Raw genomic sequence first — 21,249 nt, 5'->3', positions numbered from 1 at the left:
CCAAATCAAATTACATAGCTGACAAGCTGTATTGATAAGAAAGAATAAAAGTAAAATCTAAAATTAACTGACAGCACTACATGAAATAGTATATTATATATTTGGCACTTCTAGAGTGAGTGATGAGTGTTACTTGTGGGGGAGGCAATTGCACCTTCCTAAATTGCACCTTAAAATATTACATAAATTACAAACATGATGGAATGTATTAAATATATAAGCCTGAAGGGGAAGGAGTGGATGTGTTTTACCTATCAAAGCAAAGAAAGCATATTTAAGAAGCGTTGCTTACTGTATGGACACTTTGGTCGAAACAAATTTCCACGTCATAAAAGTTTCCGTCATGGCTGACTGGCAATGTCATTCCAGCCCACTGTTGTTCCTTCAGTTCGGACCACTTAAGTACACTACCCCCTAGACGACTGAGCAAAGAAACCTTGAGGGTGTAGTGGCCCTTGGGCACTTTGTCTTTAGCACCTCGTAGGCATCTTAATTGGATTTGAATGGGCTGAGGTGTTTTGGACCAGTCAACCTAAGGAGAAGACTATGTTATTGAATTAGGTAGAAAGCAGAGTTTAACCATACCATTAGAAAGAATGAATTCCTCAAAAAATGACCACCAAAAAGTAGACAACTCTTTTTGTTCAACCTGTAATTATCTATCCTTAGCAATGACAATAGAGAAAGACCTGGGCTGTGTAATTAGGGATGTCAAAAGGCAAGCATGTGGATTGCATGGAAAATAAAAATAAAAAGTTAACAGGTTTTTTTAAGCATGGTGTATTAATGAAGTGTGACACTAGAAATCATCAGTCTGCAATAAAAAGCAGAATTCACAAGAAATCAACACCTCTAAAAATACAGTATGCCTTTGAAGACATCCATGATAGGTGACATGATGATCAGGCTGCAGGCACACAGTGAGAAACATGGCAGCCAATGTTTTTTATATTAATTATAAGTCTTACCAAAGCTATTAGTGCTGTATAACACCCAGACTATCCTTTCATCTTCTTATAATATACTCTTAGAATAATAATCAAAGTGCAACATGTGTAGAATTTAATAATCACTCCCCACAGGCACCTTTATTTCAGGTCCAGACAAAAGGAAACATCTGCTGCTTGCTGTTGACAAGATGTTGTCTACGTTGCAGAATATTTAGTATGGAGTAATGTTTCACTGTATTTTTGAAAATCTCTTTCAATGCTTATTCTGGACATTCAGCGCACATAGCAGATGTTGGCATTGTGAAATGGATACAGGCATGACCCTTGGAAGTTTGATTTGAGTAAGGATGCAGACTCAGAATTCTATAAATGTATCCATTCCACTATGCCACCAAATATTTAGTTTTACCTGAATAAAGACTGCAGGGTCAGGCATATATTGGGGTGTTCTAGTTTGGCCTTAATATTGTTTTATGACAATGACACAATTTCTGTAATAATTAAAATGTATTACTCCAAATAACTTTATGTATTTTGGGGGAATCAATTTATTTCATTTTATGGGAAATCTATATTATGAGACTCTTTTTTATTCTAATTTAATATGACACCATGGTCCATGGCAGTGGTTCTCAACTAGGGGCCTGGGGCCCTCAAGGGGGCTCCAAGCAAGTTTCAGGGGGTCCACCAAGCAGGGCCAGAATTAGACTCACTGGGGTCCAGGGCCGAAAGCAGAAGCCCCACCGCCTGGGGCTGAAGCCCTCGGCCTCGCCATCCGGGGCTGAAGCCAAAGCCTGAGCAATATAGCTTTGTGGGGGGCCCTGTGGTGTGTGGCCCCAGGCAACTGCCCTGCTTGCTATCCCCTAACACTGGCCCTGGCTTTTGCATGCAGAAAAGCAGTTGTTGTGGCACAGGTGGGTATGGAGATTTTATTGCGGGGGAGGGGGAAGGGGGGCTCAGAACAAAAAGTGTTGAGAACCCCTGGTCCATGGCATATTTTAGAATTAAATGGCTGCCTTGACTACTAAGTCTAGTAGTATCCCAGTCTAAACCTACAGTAGCTAATAATCTCCTCTTTAATCCTGTTTTGGATTTATTTTGGAAGTGATAGCATATTTCCATATAGATAGAAAGCTTCTGGAATTAAATTAAGCAGTTAAATAAACAGCTGAAGTTGTTAAACTTCTTTTGTTTTTCGATACAAACCATACTTAACAACTAATCTGAATGACAATTATTTTCAGTTTAATTAGAAAATCTTAATTAACAATGAAGATTTAACCTTAATATTTTTGGTTTCTGAATAATATATATAAAAAAATTAACATCATGTGAATAAATAAGACAATCTTTTTTAAACCTCAAGGCAGGATTACTGATGCAGGCAGGCTTAGTTATTAAACACATTCTAAATTAAACGCCTCTATGAATTTTATACTGAAATATATTTTGATAGTTTTGCATGCCAAATGTGACATTTTGTATTTTAGATTCATCTTCTGTTGTAATTTTGAAAATGTCATACAAACAAAGATTTTGTCATTTACCAATGGAATTACTATGCATGGCCGGTTAGCCATCTCTTTTCTGGCTCTTCTGGTTGTTTCAAGTCAGCAAGCCATAAAAAATCTTTATCTCTCTAAAACACAGCAATTTGGAAGATAATCGAATAGTGACTGGGGGGCAGAAACGCCAGTCTGAGGAATTATACCACAATCTCTGTTGCATTTACAACCTCCCTCAAAGCGAGTGTCAATCGGGTAGGAAAAGGAGACAGGCCTGAGACGTGATGAATCTTCTGTCTCATTTGCATGGTGGCAGAGCTGCCTCATCTCCTACTGAAAGACTTTACTTGGCCAGCGCTGACAAACTGTTTTGAAGAACTCCAGCCATGCCCAAATGATTCATAGTTAATAGCTTTAGACATTCTATTTAAGCATATGGTTACTTCTGCTGGAAAGCATATTTTTAAACCTGCTAAATCCTATCCTCTAAAATTAAAACAAAAAAACATGCAAGAGACTCAATATAATTGATCTAGTCATTTCGCAATTTGCATCAGGAAAAAGAGCACTCATGGAGAACCTCACCTTCCAGCAAAGTCCTGCTGCTCCATTTGATTCATTATTCACTTCTGCGAGGTTACCAAACTTGGCTACAATTTCATGTTTGCGGGCATTCTGTGCTACTTTCCATGGCTGACTTTCTATTCTGCATCAGTTACAAAGAGGAAAGAAGAAATTGACAGCAACACATAAATGAAAAGTGCTTGCCTTTGGAACTACATCACAATTTGATGTTTTCTTCAAGTATATTACAAGCCTTGCAGGGGACCAAAATGAATAATAAATAAATAAGGAAGGGGCGGGGGGTTCAATGCAGAGAAATGGGTAGGCTTTTAAAACTGGCGGCAGAAAGATGTATTCACATGTTTAATAGCACAACTAATATTTGTCAGGCTCCGACACAGGTTAACTTACAAGCATATGGAGTTTCACTCCCAAAATATGAGCAAAAATAATGGATCTGATAGTCACCAAACTTGTACCAAAGCTCAAGTTCTGCATTACCAATAATAAAATAGAATACCTCTATTCTTCTATTGTCACTTTAAGAGCCAGATCCTCAGCTGTGATAAATTGGAATAGCTATACAGAAATCAATGGAGTCATGCTGTTTTACACCAGCTAGGAATCTGGCCCTTTATGTTTGTGGCATACACACACACAAATTGAGATAGCTAAGCATTATCATTCCTTCTTTATGCTAACCTTTTGCAAAATGTAAGTAACACTTAAAAGTAATGGGCCAAGTCCCAACGTGAGTCTTTATTCAGTCCTCACATAGACCGACAACGGCTCTAGTTCACAATTTAAGAACATACATGCTTTGGAGCAGTGCAAAGCAGATCCACCCCAAAGAGAGCACTTTGAGGTATTCAGGGAGACAGAAGGCCTCCCGCAGCAATCTGATGACACGGGAGGAGTGCACACACTGCTACGCTACGCTGCCTCATGGGATACAATATATTTTTCCTCAGACAAGCAGCCAGCTTTGCTGGCCAGTGCATGAGGGTAGGATCAGCACAAAGTAATGAGGGAGCAATACCTGTCATTCTGGGCATGCAATTCTGCCCCACTCTTATGAGGTTTACACAGACGTGGGAGGCTTGTTAGTCCCTCCCCCTTCCCATGCCCCTGCATAAGGGCCAGGCTGTATCTGAACCTGAGTACAAACCTCAGAATTTGTTCTAATACATTCAAGTGGCTGAATCACCTACGCAACATACAGTAGAACCTCGGAGCTATGAATACCACAGTTATGAACTGACCAGTCGACCCCACACCTCATTTAGAACTGGAAGTATGCAATCAGGCAGCAGCAGAGACACCCGCCCCCACAAATATAGCATGGTAGATACTGTGTTAAGTGTAAACTACTAAAAAAATTAAAGGAATGTTTAAAAGATTTGGCAAGGTAAGGAAACTGTTTCTGTGCTTGTTTAATTTAAATTAAAATGGTTAAAAGCAGCATTTTTCTCCTGCATAGTAAAGTTTCAAAGCTGTTTTAAGTTAATGTTCAGCTGTTAACTTCTGGAAGAACCACCATAACGTTTTGATCAGAGTTACAAACATTTCAGAGTTACAAAGAATTTCCATTCCTGAGGTGTTCGTAACTCTGAGGTTCCACTGTAATGGTAATGTTATTTTAATGCAATGGTCAGGGTACAACAAGAATCCCTATAAACAAACCTTCCCTTGGTTTTCCTTGACTATTGACATTTTCTGACTTAATCCCAGGTCTCTCTCTGTGCAAGACTTAAACCTGAGGTCCTCATTCATTTTGATGAACTGTGTGCTGGGTAATACAATACAACGACTCCATATACATAAAACTACACTCACCATTTCTTAAGAGGTCTGTTTTCAGAGATGATGCAACTGCAGCTAGGGCTCTGGTCATGTGCACACAGACCAAGTACCTGTTGTCTCCTACAAACTTTTCCTTCCTGCAACATCTGCTCCTCCTTCCCAGTTCCACGCAGGTTAGTATAACAATTTCTATTTAGGCCTCTTTCTATACACAGTTTTGTACTGGCTGGAAACCAGTATAGTTACAGCAGTACAACCCCGAATGTGGACACAGTTAAATTGGCACAAAGGGGCTTATGGCAGTAGAACTTATTCCTGTAAATGTAGAGCAAATACTTAAATTGGTACAAAAACTGTGTGTAGACCATTAGCCCAATGGTTTCAGTGGGAGGTCTGCCTGAGTAAGGACTAATCCTGCAACCCTGATGCTGAGTAGTACTTTCTCAAATAAGCAGCCCCATTGAAGTTGATGGGAACAGGACAGTAGAAATAAAACTACACAATGTGAGGATTACAGAATCCAGCCCTATGCACAGATTTCAGGATTTGACTCTGCAGTTTTATCCTTTAATGGCTGACAGGTCAACCTTAGCCTAATTTCCCCAAATGGGACAAAGGCAAGGTGGATCTTAAATTTCATTAGCTAATTCCAGCGACCAAAGCATCTGAGAAGGTCCTTCTTTGGGGAGAAAAGTTGTCTGTTTGGAACTTTGTACTTATTTAGTTGTTCATGATGGAAATTATTTCACTTAATTTGGTTAGAACTACATTGACACAGGGGTTCATTAGGACACCCATTTGCTAGCAATTCAATTTAAAATTAAATACACTTTGTTGTGGATTTTATTACTTTTAAACTACTGTATCTAGTGCCTTTATTAGCTGCTAATACACAATTATGAAGGCAAACAGTTTTCATTACTGAACATCAAACATTTAAATAACCACATTTGATCTCTTTTCCGGCTGCAACATTTTTCCCCTTGTTCCTCTCACATAGCTGGATATTATAGCCAAGTGAATAATTTACTCAGTGAATTGAGTCCTCTATTCTGCTTGTGGGCTGCCATTCCTAGACAACAATTTCCTCAATTTTTTTTGTTAGTTCAATTTCCTCAATGAATTTTTGTGTGTTATTTGTTTAAAATATTATTGATAGCAAACAATTTTGCTGCAATTATTCTGTTCTATAATTGCATAAGAGTAACTCATAACCAGGAAGGAGGCTGTAAGAAGCCACTGGGGCTTTGAATCTGACAGGCAGAGGCAGCAACTAAGCAAGCTTAGGGAGATTTTAGAAAAAAAATTCAAGCTAGGTGCAGATCAATCTCTTGTCAATTTCACACAAAGCAGTTGTGTCTGTATGCTCAGTCCTAGTTGCAAAGGGTGGCTAAGATCATTGTCTGGCTCTGTTAACTGACACTATACCAGTAATCAGGCAAGCGTGTCTAGGAGCTCTGTGCCCCTTTTGTATCAGTTAGGCGCTATGAATATGACTGGTCTTTGCAAAAGCATGGTGAGGCCTGGAAGGCTCCTCATATCCTCTGCCATTTTGCACCTGCATAAGTACCAGTCTCAGTGTAACCCTAGGTAAAAAGTAGATTCAGTTGTAAACACCCATACAGTAACATCAATGTTATGCTCTTTGGACAGTAGGATTCTAAAGCTAGACTGAAATTCATTATTTCAATATTCTAGAGATTTCTTGGGGAGGGGGAGGGGAGAAGTGGAAGCAATCATGCCCAGTTCAGACAGGTTCAGACACCAAAGAGAAGTGGAGGAGTTTGAGGTGAACTTTAAATTCCTGAATAAAACTATGATACAGAATGGTCTTGTGACTAAACCATAGGATTGGAATCTGGGTACAATGGCCATCTCTTTCACAGAGTCTGTGTGATCTTTGCAGTATTCTTAAATCAAAAGCTTCAGAAGTGACCTCTGATTAGGAACGCCTCCATTTTTGCTGGCCACTGGAGACTCCCACATGCTGATTTTCAGAATTACCTCAGTTCCAGTTGACGTCAACATCAGCAGGTGCCTGGCATCCGTGAAAATCAGGCCCAGCATGCATAACTAAAATCTGGGGCACCCCAAATCAAAGGCCACTTTTGAATATATAAGCCTTAATTTATTTTTGCCTCAGTTTCCCCATTTGTAAACTAGAGATAATCCTACTTCCCTACTTGTGAAGGCCAACTCATTAGTTTCTGTAAAGCACAAGGAGAGCCTTAGATGGAAGGGGCTATAAAAGTGCAAAGTGTTGTTATGCCACATACCTCTGAAAAGGTTTATGGAATCTGGTGTGCAACATCTGTTTGTTGTGATGAAGAACTTCCTTTTGAACTTTTAAGTCCTACATGGAAGAAAGGGTTTAAAAAATTATCTTCTCAAAAGGACATGTGAGAAAAGCACATGGAAGTAAAAAGCTGAAGTTTCCAGAAGTTTGTTGGGATTTTTCAGTCAACTAGGAGATTCAGCCACACAACTCCCATGATTTCCAATGGGCGTTGTGTGGTTAAATACCTAATCAGTTTTGAAAAGCTCTACCTATTCATTTTATACCTGTATATAAAACACTGCACTAAACTCCTTATTTTTACTATGCCTAACTTACAGATATATATATATATTTCCAACTCAGATCCTCATGTTTGTCACAGACCACTTTCCCCTGCTTTAAATCCACTTCAGGACTTTAGGCCTCCCTGTATCAATGTAGCAGTGTTTAAATGTTCTCCAAGAGAGATTAGCATTTCTGTGTCTTGTTGCAATGTGTGGGAAGCTTATTTACATGAGCATTCATTTCTCCAAGCAGTTCTGCAACTCTCCAGAACTGAGGTGGAAGGCTTGGGGTCATTTTGCCCTTATACAACAGGCTGGAAAAGCCACTCTGGCATGAGAGCTGAATTGAGCTCTCAGTGCAAAAATTGAAAACAATACTGTTGCCAAAGGGTTTAATATTATAAGAGCAAAAATATTCTCCCTAGTCTGAAGCTTTAAGTTCTCTACTGCATATTCTCTGCTTCTTTTTTACAAGTATCTTCTGCTGGTGTCCATGAAATGGATGGAAACTCTGTGTGCACCACTGCCAGTACACAAGGAGGCTATCCAATATACAGCAATGGCTACTCCACCAACCTACGGTAGGCTGAACGAGGCCTACTTCCCTCATCAAGCCCCTGAGCAGACAGCGTCCCATGAAAAAATATATCAAAGATTCAGTGCTAATGGTCCTATTCAGAAAGTCTCTGTGAGTCTGTAATACATATTGTACATGATAAAAACAGGAAACTTGCTTTAAAATGAATTATTCGTCGCTGTTTATACATTTTTATCTTTCCTATTTGCAACCCCCCGAAGTCAGTTATGTAAATTTTAACCTACACTAATTACCTCAGGTGCATGCAAGCCAAAGGAAGGTAGAAACAGTAGAAAACAAACATTTCCATCAGCATAAACCAATTTACTGTACGATTTTTTTTTAAGTTTTCAAAAACAGAGCTGCTCAGATGATGTTATCTAAATGGGGAATAATCATTGTAATATCCCATGAATCAGAGATTTACTGGAACACTTTCAAGTACTTTTTCCTCAGTAGCATAGTACTATCACATATATAACTAAAAAACTCATTTCTCATTGTGACTGCAGCATGGCCTAGGCTATAAAAATTGTCCACTGTTGACAAGGGTTGTCAGCAAGGGGTGTGGCTGCAGTGGTGCACATGTGGTTTAGCTACAAGTATAGACAAAGACAAACTATGTCCAGCATTGTTTCAGAAAACGAGGTTAATCTTTATAGTGTACATGAGGCATACAACACCAGTGGTGTATTGTTGGAGCACAGCATGACTCAGTCACAGGACTCCTTAGAAGACCTGGACAAATAACTGGTTGGGTTTTTTTTTTTGTTTTTTTTTTTTTGATACACGGCAATTTAAAAGAAAAACAACTGTTTCAGGTTGAACAAACTGTTTTGACTGAAATAAACCTTTTTTTTAAACTTTTAACATTTTAAACATTTTTAAAAGTAAAATTAAAGGCTATTTCTCAACAAAACCTCATTCTGAACCAAAAGAGATTGAACAACTTTTTTCAGAATTTTTTCTTGTTTCTTTTCAAAATAAACAGTTTGGTAAAACTGCCACAAATTCACAACATCTTTCAGGGTTTCTGAATCCAAATTTATTGCTGAAAACAGTTTTGGTAAAAACACTTTTTCCAGCTCTTCTCCTTAGTCTCCATCTCTGGTACTGACTCTTTCCATGGCCTTGGCCAAGTCACTTAATACCTGATGATGAAATAGTAATACCTTTTCGGGCTACCTTAAGGAATAATCAGACAAAGGGCCCTTACACTGATTGCAGAGTGATTAGGATGGAGACTGGTATTTGTAATGAACTTTCAACATGAGCTAGTGCGACAGAACCACAATGGTAAACATTGTTATTATAACAGAAACAAACATGGACTTAGCACACTACTATTAACGGAGGTGGCTGAAATTTTTTCACAAAATCCTTTCAACAAAATGCGTCTTGCACTCCTTCAAAATTTTCTGTTTTTTCAAGGAAACGAAACAAAACAATGTTTTCCCTTGTGTTTGATCAAAAAACTGAAATAAAAATCAAATTCAATGATTTTTTTCGAATCATTTGAAAATGTTCAGGGAAAACAATGCCCATATCATTTCTGACCTGTCCCATGATTCATATAACAACACATCTCTGTTAATGCAATTTCCCCATTGTGTTTCAAGACATTTAGTCTTGTTTAATAGGAGCCCCGGCATATCATGAAATATGACCACATGGGAGACTTCCGGTGGAAAGTAACTATATGGGCCCACCACGCATAACCTTCCCCCACACATGTGTGGGGCATGAATAGCAGCCATGGGAGCTATATGAGACTTGAGTCTGCAGTAGCAGCCACCATGGCTGCTCCACAGCCTGCAGGGTGCAGGGAAAGGATCCTACACACAGAGTGTCTAATCCTACCTTGCTCTGCATCTTGTGTCCTCAAGTACATTAGTGCACCATCAGTACAAAGTGGGTGTAAGATATTACCAAATCAGAATGGTGGCGTATTACATGCCCTTTACACTGGCATAAATGACTACACAAGGTACAGGGTAAAGGAGAATCAGGCCTACTGACTGCCACAGACTAGTCCATTGCATAGGCCAGAACAAAAATAAAGGACCAGCTTTAGATGAAACAGAAAAGGTGGTGCAAGGTAAAGTAAACCCTCCCTGTTTTATTTTACACCTACTTGTTGGTTGCTCTCCCTGATACATCCTCCCTCTTTCCCCTCTCACCACCGAAGTCACTTCAACTTACAGTTCATTATATCGGTTTTTGTCATCTTATTGCTGTGTATCTTCAACCACCACTTACATCTCAGCTGAATTTCAGCCAGTGCCTAGTTGGTGCCAGTTCTGCTTTTGCATAATACTTGTCTATCAAAGGACTCACTGAACAGAAGTGGTGGTGCGCCTGAATTCCATGCCAGTTTGAAAATTGAGCTGAAACTACATCTTTTCCTGTGTTGTGACTTGCGGTGAGCTTCGCTCTGTGGTATCTGCAGGGCAGCTTGGAAAATTTGCTTCAAAACCAAAATAGATTATAATATGCCTTGACCTCGCTGCAAAAATGTGCCACAGTTGCACAGTAAAATCTGTGCCCAAATTATATTTTTTAGCATAAAAGGAAAAGACTTTCTTTTTACAGAGACTACTAAATGGATTTGCTGTAGTTGAGCATAAAATTACACACTTGGTCAGTTTAGCCATTTTTAATAGCAAGCAAAAAATTAAAAATGTGTTAAATGCACTCTGTTTTAAAATTTGTGTTGCAGAACATGAAGCAAGATTTACTTTAGTCATGCTACAGTTTTATTATTCTGTGTAACAGAAACACATTTAATGACCAAGTTATAGGCTGATCATTTTTAGTAGATTTGTGAAGCTTAGCATTATCTTCAGTAAGCGACCTTTGGCAATGAATAATTAGCTGCTCATTAAACCCTGTAAGGCTGCATCCCAGAGTTGGGCACCTCAAAAATGCCTATATGACAAATTACATTCAAGGCATTGTTTTGAACTATTATAGCAAATGAAGCTGGCCATACGGTACATAAGCTGAATGAGGATCTGAACTTCCCCAAAGTTCAGGAATGTTTGGATCCAGGGTTTTTACTCAAGGCCATTACATGAATAAATTATAGACTGGGTCATCTTGGTTTACTACTCAGACAAGAACAGGGACAATAAGTCTTGAGGAGTCTTCATCATCAGGAGCTTAATCACATTAACTCTTAAGTCACTGGCTCTCTCAAAAGTAAAGATTTTTTTCCCTTAGCCTCCAAATACAAGAACCTACTTTGTCAATTTTGTCCTGCTGTAAGTACAGAAAATACCTGTGGCTTCGTCAGAGCCTTTAGAATCCTCCTCAAACACTCCTTGTTCCATACTATCTTCCTCTGGAGACATAGCTTAGGGATTCATAAACAAAGACAGCTATCTTGACATTCTTTGTATCAAAACCTCCAAAGCACCTGTGCGTCTGAAGAGTATTCATGCCAACTGTGTCAGAACTTAGCTGTGACACTCTGAGTACATCTCCCAGACTTGAAGAAGAGCTCTGTCTAAGCTCAAAAGCTTGCCTCTGTCACAACAGAAGTTGGTCCAATAAAAGATATTACCTCACCCATCTTGTCTCTCAGAACTTTTGACAAATTAATAGTAGAGAGCTTAAAACTCAGAGGTCTGAAACTGTGCTCAGCACTGATGACCAGATTGCAAGTACAGAAAACCCTAGTGATGCATCTCTCAATAACTGGAAGCCACCAGCTAGCAAGTGGCCTCAATTACATTTTAGCTTGTGTAATTTTTCTTGGTTTAGCAATGAAACAGGGATGTTTGTCCACTCAGTAATAAAGAAAGATCTTGTTCACAATTTATCTGGGGCTAGTTCCTCAGCTGGCATGAATTGGTACAGTGCTACCATGTCAACTGAAGGCAATGGAGCTACACCACTCTGGGATGTGACCCAAAACATTTACAGATAAACTCCAGCTTATTTGGTTACCCGATGTGCAACAGATTGCAAAGTTTTACAGTCTTCTCCTGTATAACACAGGCCATAGAACTTCCCCAAAATAATTCTTAGATCATATCTTTCAGGAAAACATCCAACCTTGATTTTAAAATTGTTGGGGATGGATTGATCACAACCATTAGTAAGTTGTTACAAGAGTTAATTAGTGTCACTGTGAAAAATTGTATACCTTGTTTCCAATCTGAATTTGTCTAGCTTCAACTTTCTGCTAGTGGATAATGTTACACCTTTCTCTGCTAAGTTGAAGAATCCGCTATTAAATGTTTATTCCCCATGTAGGTACTTACAAACTGTGATCAAGTCACCACTTAACCTTCTCTTTGTTAAACTAAATAGATTGAGCTCTTTGAGTGTCTCACTATAAGAGTGTGTTTTCTAGTCCTTTAATCCTTGTTGTGGCTCTTCTCCTAGTCCTCTCTAATCCTCACAATACTCCCATAAGATTGGTATACTATTTTTGTGTCTTTTACACAGATGAGAAAATTGAGGCACAGAACCCAAGTTTAGTGACTTAGCCTAAAGTCACATAAAAAGTAATGGGCAGAGCTGAGATTAGAACTGGACTGCTGACTCCCAGATCCATGCTTCAGCTACAATAAAACACTTCATCTATGGTATGCACACCATTGTCATCTAACAGCACTGTTCCTTTATCCAACCATTTCCTCGTATATCGACCTTCACATCTTCTTCTGTTTCAAGCATACAGATGTGCACTTGAACACTCTATAACTGAAGGACATTAAATTAAAATTAATGTATAAAAATTACTGTAAAAATAATGAAATTCTGTATACAAGCACTTATAAAATATGTTAATATTTAGTTGTCTGCCTTCATGTCATATAATTGAATGGGAATCTTTTTCCTTTGACTATTTCTCTTCAGTTCCTGCCTGTGCTTTATCAACTTATATCCTATCCCAGAGGTGGGCAAACTACGGCTCGCAGGACCATCCTGCCCGGCCTCTGATCTCCTGGCCCAGGAGGCTAGCCCCCGGCCCCTCCCCTGCTGTCCCCCTTCCCCGCAGCCTCAGCATGCCACATGGGCAGTGCTCTGGGTGGCAGGACTGCATGCTCATGCAGGGCAGCGTGGCAGCGTGTCTGGCTTCAGACATGCTGCTCTGAGCGGCATGGTAAGGGGGCCAGGGCCGGGGGGTTGGATAAGGGGCAGAGGGTCCTGGGGGCAGTCAGTGGACAGGGATCATTGGGCAGTTGGATGGGGTGGAGGTTCGGCGGGGGGGGGGAGGGTATCCGGGGATGGGGAACAGAGGGCGGTTGGATAGGGCAGAGGTTCTTTGGCGGGGACAGGGGATGGGAATGGGGTGGGGGGGGTTGGATAGGAGGTAGTGTCCCGAGGGGTGGTTGGGGCGGAGGTCCCGGGAGGGGGCAGTCAGGGCACAACGAGCAGGGGGAGTTGGATGGGTCAGGAGTTCAGAGGGGGGCAGTCTGGGAGTAGGAAGTGGGAGGGGGCAGATGGGGGCGGGGGCCAGGCTGTTTGGGGAGGCACAGCCTTCCCTACCCGGCCCTCCATACAGTTTCGCACCCCGATGTGGTCCTCGGGCCAAAAAATTTGTCCACCTCTTCCTTAGGATATAGAGTAACCCCTTTAATAAATCCTCCCCTAAGAGATGTGTCTGCCCAAACCATGTGCTCCTCTGCACCTGTTGGCTTTCCCCCAACATTTAGTTTAAAAACTCCTCTACAACCCTTTTAATTTTACATGCCGGCAATCTGGTTCCATTTTGGTTAAGGTGGAGCCCATCCTTCGTGTATAGATTCCTCCTTTCCCAAAAGGTTCCCCACTTCCTAATGAACCTAAATTCCTACACCATGTCTTAACTACACATTGAGACTGTGCCTATTTAACCGGTCTTGTGCATGGAACTGGAAGCATTTCTGGGAATGCTACCAGTGAGTTCCTGGTCTTTAATCTCTTACATAGCAACCTAAATTTGACCTCCAGGACCTGTCCCCTACCTTTCCCTATGTCACTGGTATGTACATGTACCATGCCCACTGGCTTGTACCCAGCACTGCACATAAGTCCATCTAGATGTCTCAAGAGGTCCACAATCTTCGCACCTGACAGGCAATTCACTATGCAGTTCTCCCAGTCATCACAAATTCAATTATCTAGATTTCTAATAATCAAATCCTCCATTACTATTGTCTGTTTGTTCCTAATAACCCGGGTTCCCTCCTCTGGAGGGGTATCCACAGTGCAAGAAGATACCACAACATTATTTGGAAGGAGGTTCCCAACAATGGGATCGTTTCCCTCCACTGCAGCTTGATGTTCTCTTTCTCCAAGACCTTCCTCCTCCTCAACAGCACAGAGGCTGTCAGGCTGGGGGCACTGCTTTCCTGTGGTTTTGAAAGTCTCCTCTATGTACCTCTCTGTCTCCCTTAGCTCTTCTAGTTCAGCCACTCTGGTCTCAAGAGCCCGTACTCCATCTCTGAGGGCCACGAGTTGCTTCCACTGAATGCTCACAGATGCCACCTTGCCCAAATGCTGCTTCCCAAGGTGTATAATTCCAAGCTTCCTGCCATGCGGCTGACAGTCTGGCATCCCTGAGTCAAGTCAGGATTCTGTGGGTTTCCAGGCTCCAGCTGTATGCAGCAGTGTATTAAGGCCTAGGCCTAGGGCAGCAAATTTGCAGGGGCGGCAAATTTATAATACAAGCCAGAGGCTGCTTCCCATGGTGCTGGTTCACGCCCTCTGCCCCCGGCCCCACCCCAACTCCACCCCTTCCCCACCCTCATTCCCCGCCCCCTCCCTGTCCCTATTGGTCCCCTTCCCCAAATCCCCACCCCAGCCCCGCCTCCTCTCCTGAGCACGCCGAATTCCCCCCCCCCCCACTTCTTTCGCGAAGCTGTTTTGCGCACAAGCACTGGCAGGGAGCGGGAGAAGCAGGACCCGGCAGCGCACTGAGGGGATGGGGGCAAAGGCGGAGCAGAGGTGAGCTGGGGGAGGTGGGGCAGCAATTATTTCTGGGCCTCGGGGTGGCAAAATCATTAATCCTCCACTGGCTGTATGTCAGATCAAGAAATGAGATTCCATGAGTGGTCATGTAAGACTGTGTTCATTGTAACAATTTTTACATTTTTGTGCATCAAAGTGTGCCAGGAATCATCATCATATCGGCTCTGTCTGTTTTAACAGGTGGTCAGTGTTTTATGAAGTCACTTAAAAGTCAGCAGGACTTGACAATCACTAATTCTCTTTGATTAATCTTTTCAATTGCTTCTCTCTATTGAACCATGAAAATAGACTTCCTTTAGTTTAAGATAATGAGGCAGAGAGTTGACCAGTCAGATTTCTTTAAGCAGCAGCAAATGCAGTATCATCATTTTCAGTAGCTGTAGGATCCATTGTCCCAGCTCAGCAGAATATCAAGCATTGCTTTCATTATTTAATTGCCTTCTGATCTTGGTTTTAAAAAAAGGTGCACTCTTAAGTGTTTTTGAATACTATATGGTCTAGGGGCATACTCTATGCACAGTCAGAACACAAAGACAGTTCCCTTTTAGTGGAAAATAAAAGAATATTTTTCCCTTCATTGAGTGACCTCCATTCAAATATTTACTTGCCTTTAACTCATGCAAACACACTTAGCAAAATAATCATGCAAGGAATTAAAAGTACAACGGTGGAGGAGGTGTTATATAGAAACTCCAGGTGCCTAAGCACCACAGTGATGGGCACCTTCTAAATATAAATAATTTTTAAAAACCCACATTTTTATAATTTTACTTATGTTCCAATCCCCTTTTTTTAAGGAAGGGGGAGTTCTCTGAGGTCAGGATTTTGTTAAAGTTTGATACACAAAGTACTATTATTTGTCAGGCATTACTGACTCCATGTTAAGTAGAGAAACTTCATACTACTCCTGATGTCAACATGATCAACATTTCCAAACTGAAAAAAGAAAGGTAAAAGCAAAGCGTTTACCGGTTCCTGATGTGACACACAGCTGGAGGAAGAAAAAAAAATCCTGCTACTACTTGATGCTCTTTGAGCTAGACCTCTTTCAAGATAGACTAGAGCAAAGCACTCCTACAAACTGGTAGTGCATGTCAGCAGCGTGCACATGGATAGTTAGATGGCAACAGGCTAGTGCCCCAGCTTGCTGAGGTCTAATTGTTCATGTAGACAAGCTCTTGGTCTCTCTGTGCATCAGTTTCCTATCTGTAAAATGGAGATAAAAGCACTGTTCTACTTCACAGGAGTGTCATGAGGATAAATACATTAGAAAATTGTGAGGCACTCAGATACTATGCTAAAGGGGGGCTGTAATGGGGGCCACATTTCACCAGGCACCCCCTTGTGGACAGAGGTGTTTCCACAGGGCCCTCCCTCTGCTCCTTCCTTTGGGGGCCTTTGGGAGCAGCATATAGTCGCTCTCAGGGCTACCACCAGCCCTCCCCTGAAACTGGGTTAGTAGCCCAAAGTAATTCAAAACAGTCCTCAGTGTCCCAAACACAAGATACATCATAGTAGCCACCTAGTTCATACCCATCTCCAATTATTCTACCATCCACAAAGAACTTATTCCACTTGGTAGACCCCTATCCTTCTGGCTCAGATTTCCTTCTTCTGTTTGGATTCCCCTCAAACCCCTGCAGCTTCCTTTTGTATTTGTATTATACCTGATTTCTCTCAGGTGGGGCTCATCTTTTAATCAGGCCTGGGTTAGCCCCAGGCTCTCCAGCCCACAACCAAGCCACCCTGTTGCAGAGCCATATAAGTATTTTAGATTGATCAATAAAATCTTTAATTTTAGATACAAGGTAAAAGGGACACTGCCAGCTGATGTATTTTTGACCTGGAGAAGAACATGAAGAAATGGAAAAGGATCCACTTGAATGTCACAGGCACTTGAAATTTTGACTAATTTCAAAAATTGACAGCCAAGTTGCGTACAAAATATGTCATACATTTCAGATTTTGTCAGGTTTGGGAATGAAGCAAGTATCTAATCCTGAAAAGTACTTAAGGACATACATGTGTAACGCGCTATTCTCTGAAGTGGTCAAAGGACTATCATGCACTATGTGATTGTACAATGCCTAACACAATGGGGTCTTGACTGGTTAGGGCCTGAAGATGCTATCACAATTTATATGACATAATAATGAACCCATCGAAGTGAATGGGACTGGAGATAAACAAACTTTACATCATGCTTTTCGCATCAGTCCTGCAAAGCACCCAAAACAAATCTTTTAACCAATATGGGGTGAAATTCTGGCCCCACCGAAGTCAGTGGGAGTGTTGCCATTGACTTCAATGGAACTAAGATGTACTTGTGTTTTATTGGAAAACCAAAACCGAGTTTAACTCATATTTTGTTTTTCTTCATTAAACCCTGCCTCCATGACAAGACAGGGAGCTAGACTAGTGGTTAGAGCAAAGGAGTTTTCATTCATGGCTTCCATTGAATCATTTTTGATACTCACTCTAGAATCAGATGAGATAATACTTTCTTCCTTCACAGAGGCATTCAGGAGCTTTGTTAACTAAATTTTGAAGAGTATTTTGAGATTCACGGTTGACAGGCACTATAGAAATGCAAAAGAGTTCACTTCCTACTGTTAGAAATCAACCCTTTGACATTAAAAAAGCAAAATCCATATCATGCCTTCAGATACATTTGTGTGTCACCTAGTGAAGTCACGTATTTGAAGGGAGAATGTGGTTTCAGGACCAATCCTGGGAGGTGTTCAACACACCACACAGGATCTGATCTAGAGGCAGTGGCAAAGATGCAGATAAAAGGTGTGAGTAAATAGTGTTGATCCAATGCTAAGGATATTGACCAAAGCACTTTATTACGGAATAACAAGTTGAAGTAAATTGAGGGGAGTGGGTGCTGCAGGCTGGTGGATTAGCAAGAACATTTGTCAAACATATATCATGAGCAATTGAACAGCTGGCAATAAGAAATACTATTTTCCTAGAACCTTCATAAAGCTTTTCTATCGGTGGCTTCCCTTGCTGTCAATTTCTTCACCACGCACATCTTATGCAACCTTGAATAAGCCACTACTACTGTGTGGCAGTAGGAGTCCGTGAAAATCCTAGAAATGGCCCTATTTACATCATTTACATTCATGCCTATGCAATTATGCCGTGTCAAAGCTTCACTCTGCTTTGAATTGTGACCAATCTTGCCCCTGCTCACCAGTGCTCGGTTCAACATAGGCATACAGCTTTTCACACGTTATCAAGCCACGCGTATTCCTCCACACAATGAGGAAGCCTCTTGCCCCTGCACAAAGGTGCTGAGCCAACCCTAAGTGCCAGCACCTTGGATTTCCTCTCTGCAATTCTCTCTATACTGCTCAGCAACCTGCAGGATTAAGCTCCACATGTGTAGGGTCGGCCTTTCATTGTCATGCTGCAGATGTCTTTCTGTAGCTTTACATGCACCTTGTCTGGGTTGTACTTGCTAGGCCATGATCCCAATGCAGTCCTACTGAGAAGATTTTCTCCTAGTACAGTTTATTTTTCCTCGTAAAAAGCAAACATTATTAGAACTCTTGTAAAGTCATTAGGGCTATATATAGGGCCACAGGAAACAATTTTTCTCAGTCCAAATTAAACATTCTCAGGTAGGTTTATTAACAATGTATCAGCATCTCCATAATGCTTCCTTCAAAGGATACTGGCAGGCTTCGCTACAGTATATTTTGCCTTCCTAGAGACACTATTAACCCTTGTGTTTACAAAGTAGTGCATGGAGTAACTGTGCGACTTAAAGTTCCAGAGCTAAAACTAAACAAGATCTTTTTGAAAAGGTGGGGGTGCAACTCCAATTTTTATTTTCTTAACTATCGTGATATTATGCAATGAATCATTTCTTAAAGCAAAAACCGCCAACAGCTGTGAAGCTAAGAATAGGCAAATAAACACAATGAACATAAAGAATATATAGCTTGTTACAGTGACCGCCAGCAAAGCTCCTGTGGAAATCAGATGGCTCATCACATAGAATTTTTGGCAGCATAAAAGAAAACAGTATCAAAGCTGGACGAGCACAAGTGCATGGGACCGGATTGGAATGACCATTGGCCATTATCTTTGAAAACTCATAGCGATCGGGGGAGGTCCTGGACGACTGGAAAAAGGCTAATGTAGTGCCCGTCTTTAAAAAAGGGAAGGAGGAGGATCTGGGAAACTACAGGCCGGTCAGCCTCACCTCAGTCCCTGGAAAAATCATGGAGCAGGTCCTCAAGGAATCAATTCTGAAACACTCAGAGGAGAGGAAACTGATCAGGAACAGTCAGCATGGATTCACCAAGGGCAAGTCATGCCTGACTAATCTAATTGCCTTCTATGATGAGATAACTGGCTCTGTGGATGAGAGGAAAGCAGTGGACGTGTTATTCCTTGACTTTAGCAAAGGTTTTGAAACAGTCTCCCACAGTATTCTTGCCAGCAAGTTAAAGAAGTATGGGCTGGGTGAATGGACTATAAGGTGGATAGAAAGCTGGCTAGATCGTCGCTCAAAGGGTAGCGATCAATGGCTCCATGTCTAGTTGGCAGCCGGTATCAAGTGGAGTGCCCCAAGGGTCGGTCCTGGGGCCGGTTTTGTTCAATATCTTCATCAATGATCTGGAGGACGGTGTGGACTGCACCCTCAGCAAGTTTGCAGATGACACTAAACTGGGAGGAGAGGTAGATATGCTGGAGGGTAGGGATAGGTTACAGAGGGACCTAGACAAATTAGAGGATTGGGCCAAAAGAAATCTGATGAGGTTCAACACAGACAAGTGCAGAGTCCTGCACCTAGGATGGAAGAATCCCATGCATTGCTACAGACTAGGGACCGTGTGGCTAGGCAGCAGTTCTGCAGAAAAGGACCTAGGGGTTATAGTGGACGAGAAGCTGGATATGAGTCAACAGTGTGCCCTCGTTGCCAAGAAGGCTAACAGCATTTGGGGCTGTATAAGTAGGGGCATTGACAGCAAATCAAGGGATGTGATCGTTCCCCTCTATTCGACATTGCTGAGGCCTCATCTGGAGTACTGTGTCCAGTTTTGGGCCTCACACTACAAGAAGGATGTGGAAAAATTGGAAAACATCCAGCAGAGGGCAACAAAAATTATTAGGGGACTGGAACACATGATTTATGAGGAGAGGCTGCAGGAACTGGGATTGTTTAATCTGCAGAAGAGAAGAATGAGGGGGGATTTGGTAGCTGCTTTCAACTACCTGAAAGGGGGTTCCAAAGAGGATGGATCTAGACTGTTCTCAGTGGTAGGTGATAACAGAACAAGGAGTAATGGTCTCAAGTTGCAGTGGGGGAGGTTTAGGTTGGATATTAGGAAAAACCTTTTCACTAGGAGGGTGGTGAAGCACTGGAATGTGTTACCTAGGGAGGTGGTTGAATCTCCTTCCTTAGAGGTTTTTAAGGTCAGGCTTGACAAACCCCTGGCTGCGATGATTTAAATGATGATTGGGGATTGGTCCTGCTTTGAGCAGGGGGTTGGAGTAGATGACCTACTGAGGTCCTTTCCAACCCGGATATTCTATGATTCTATGAACTCTGCTCTATTTCTGAGCCTTGTGTGTAAGACTAATCTCATGTATTAACATTGTAAACCATTGCTTTGTATGGCAGATATAGTTTTAACCCTTGGGCTGCCACATTTTTGTTCTCATTTTTGTCAATTCAAAGGAATGTGTGGGAGATGTCTAGTAAGCTCATTTGCTCAGCCTGGGGGTTAATTACTCAGTTTTGGTCAACATTTGAAAATATTATGTTACCTCCAAAGGCAAAAATTGATAGAAGTTTTGTTCAGGCTCACTTATGTCATTATGTGTAGATTAAATTAATTTATCATAAATTACACGGGCTAACACAAATCTATTGGTCTCTACACCTGCAAAAGGAAATGGATTTTTTTGTTTGTTTTTTTACAGAGAGAAGTAAATACCAAACATTTTTCCTCTGTTTTGTAAATTTGCTGCAGTAATACTGTTAGAAGAGACTGACAAGAGAAAAAAAGAGCTTCTCCAAAACAATAAATATCGACCTAGTGGACTAGCAAAAGTTGTACTTGTTGTGTACAATGGTGGTGTTTCTGAAGAAGTTCAGCACAAATTGAAAATACAAGTGCCTTGAAGTAACCTAAGCACTGCCCCTGATGGCTTGTCTACACAGACACACTCAGGCAAATTAATCCGAATTAACTAAAGGTGTGAATTTAAAGTTGATTAGTTACACCATATTAAAACCCTGTGTGGATGCTCTTATTCAGAATTAAAATGGCCATAGGGCTTGTTTACATGGAGCAGT

At 41.3% G+C, this 21,249-nt stretch overlaps 1 protein-coding gene across 1 annotated transcript in view; it reads right to left on the bottom strand.

Moving 5' to 3' along the window:
* Positions 1 to 274: 274 nt before the first annotated feature.
* The window catches only part of LOC140906128 (orofacial cleft 1 candidate gene 1 protein homolog), a gene marked incomplete at its 5' end in the record, with an annotated part of 48,392 nt that continues 27,417 nt past the window's right edge, over positions 275 to 21,249 (bottom strand). The window contains 3 exons of the mRNA XM_073329634.1: positions 275 to 532; positions 3,041 to 3,161; positions 7,099 to 7,175. Coding sequence (XP_073185735.1) covers positions 275 to 532; positions 3,041 to 3,161; positions 7,099 to 7,175 — 456 coding nt within the window. The remainder of the gene's footprint in view (positions 533 to 3,040; positions 3,162 to 7,098; positions 7,176 to 21,249) is intronic.

This window comes from Lepidochelys kempii, chromosome 2 (genome assembly GCF_965140265.1).
Source record: "Lepidochelys kempii isolate rLepKem1 chromosome 2, rLepKem1.hap2, whole genome shotgun sequence".
NCBI lineage: Eukaryota > Metazoa > Chordata > Testudines > Cheloniidae > Lepidochelys > Lepidochelys kempii.
This window is presented reverse-complemented; position numbering and strand designations above follow the sequence as displayed.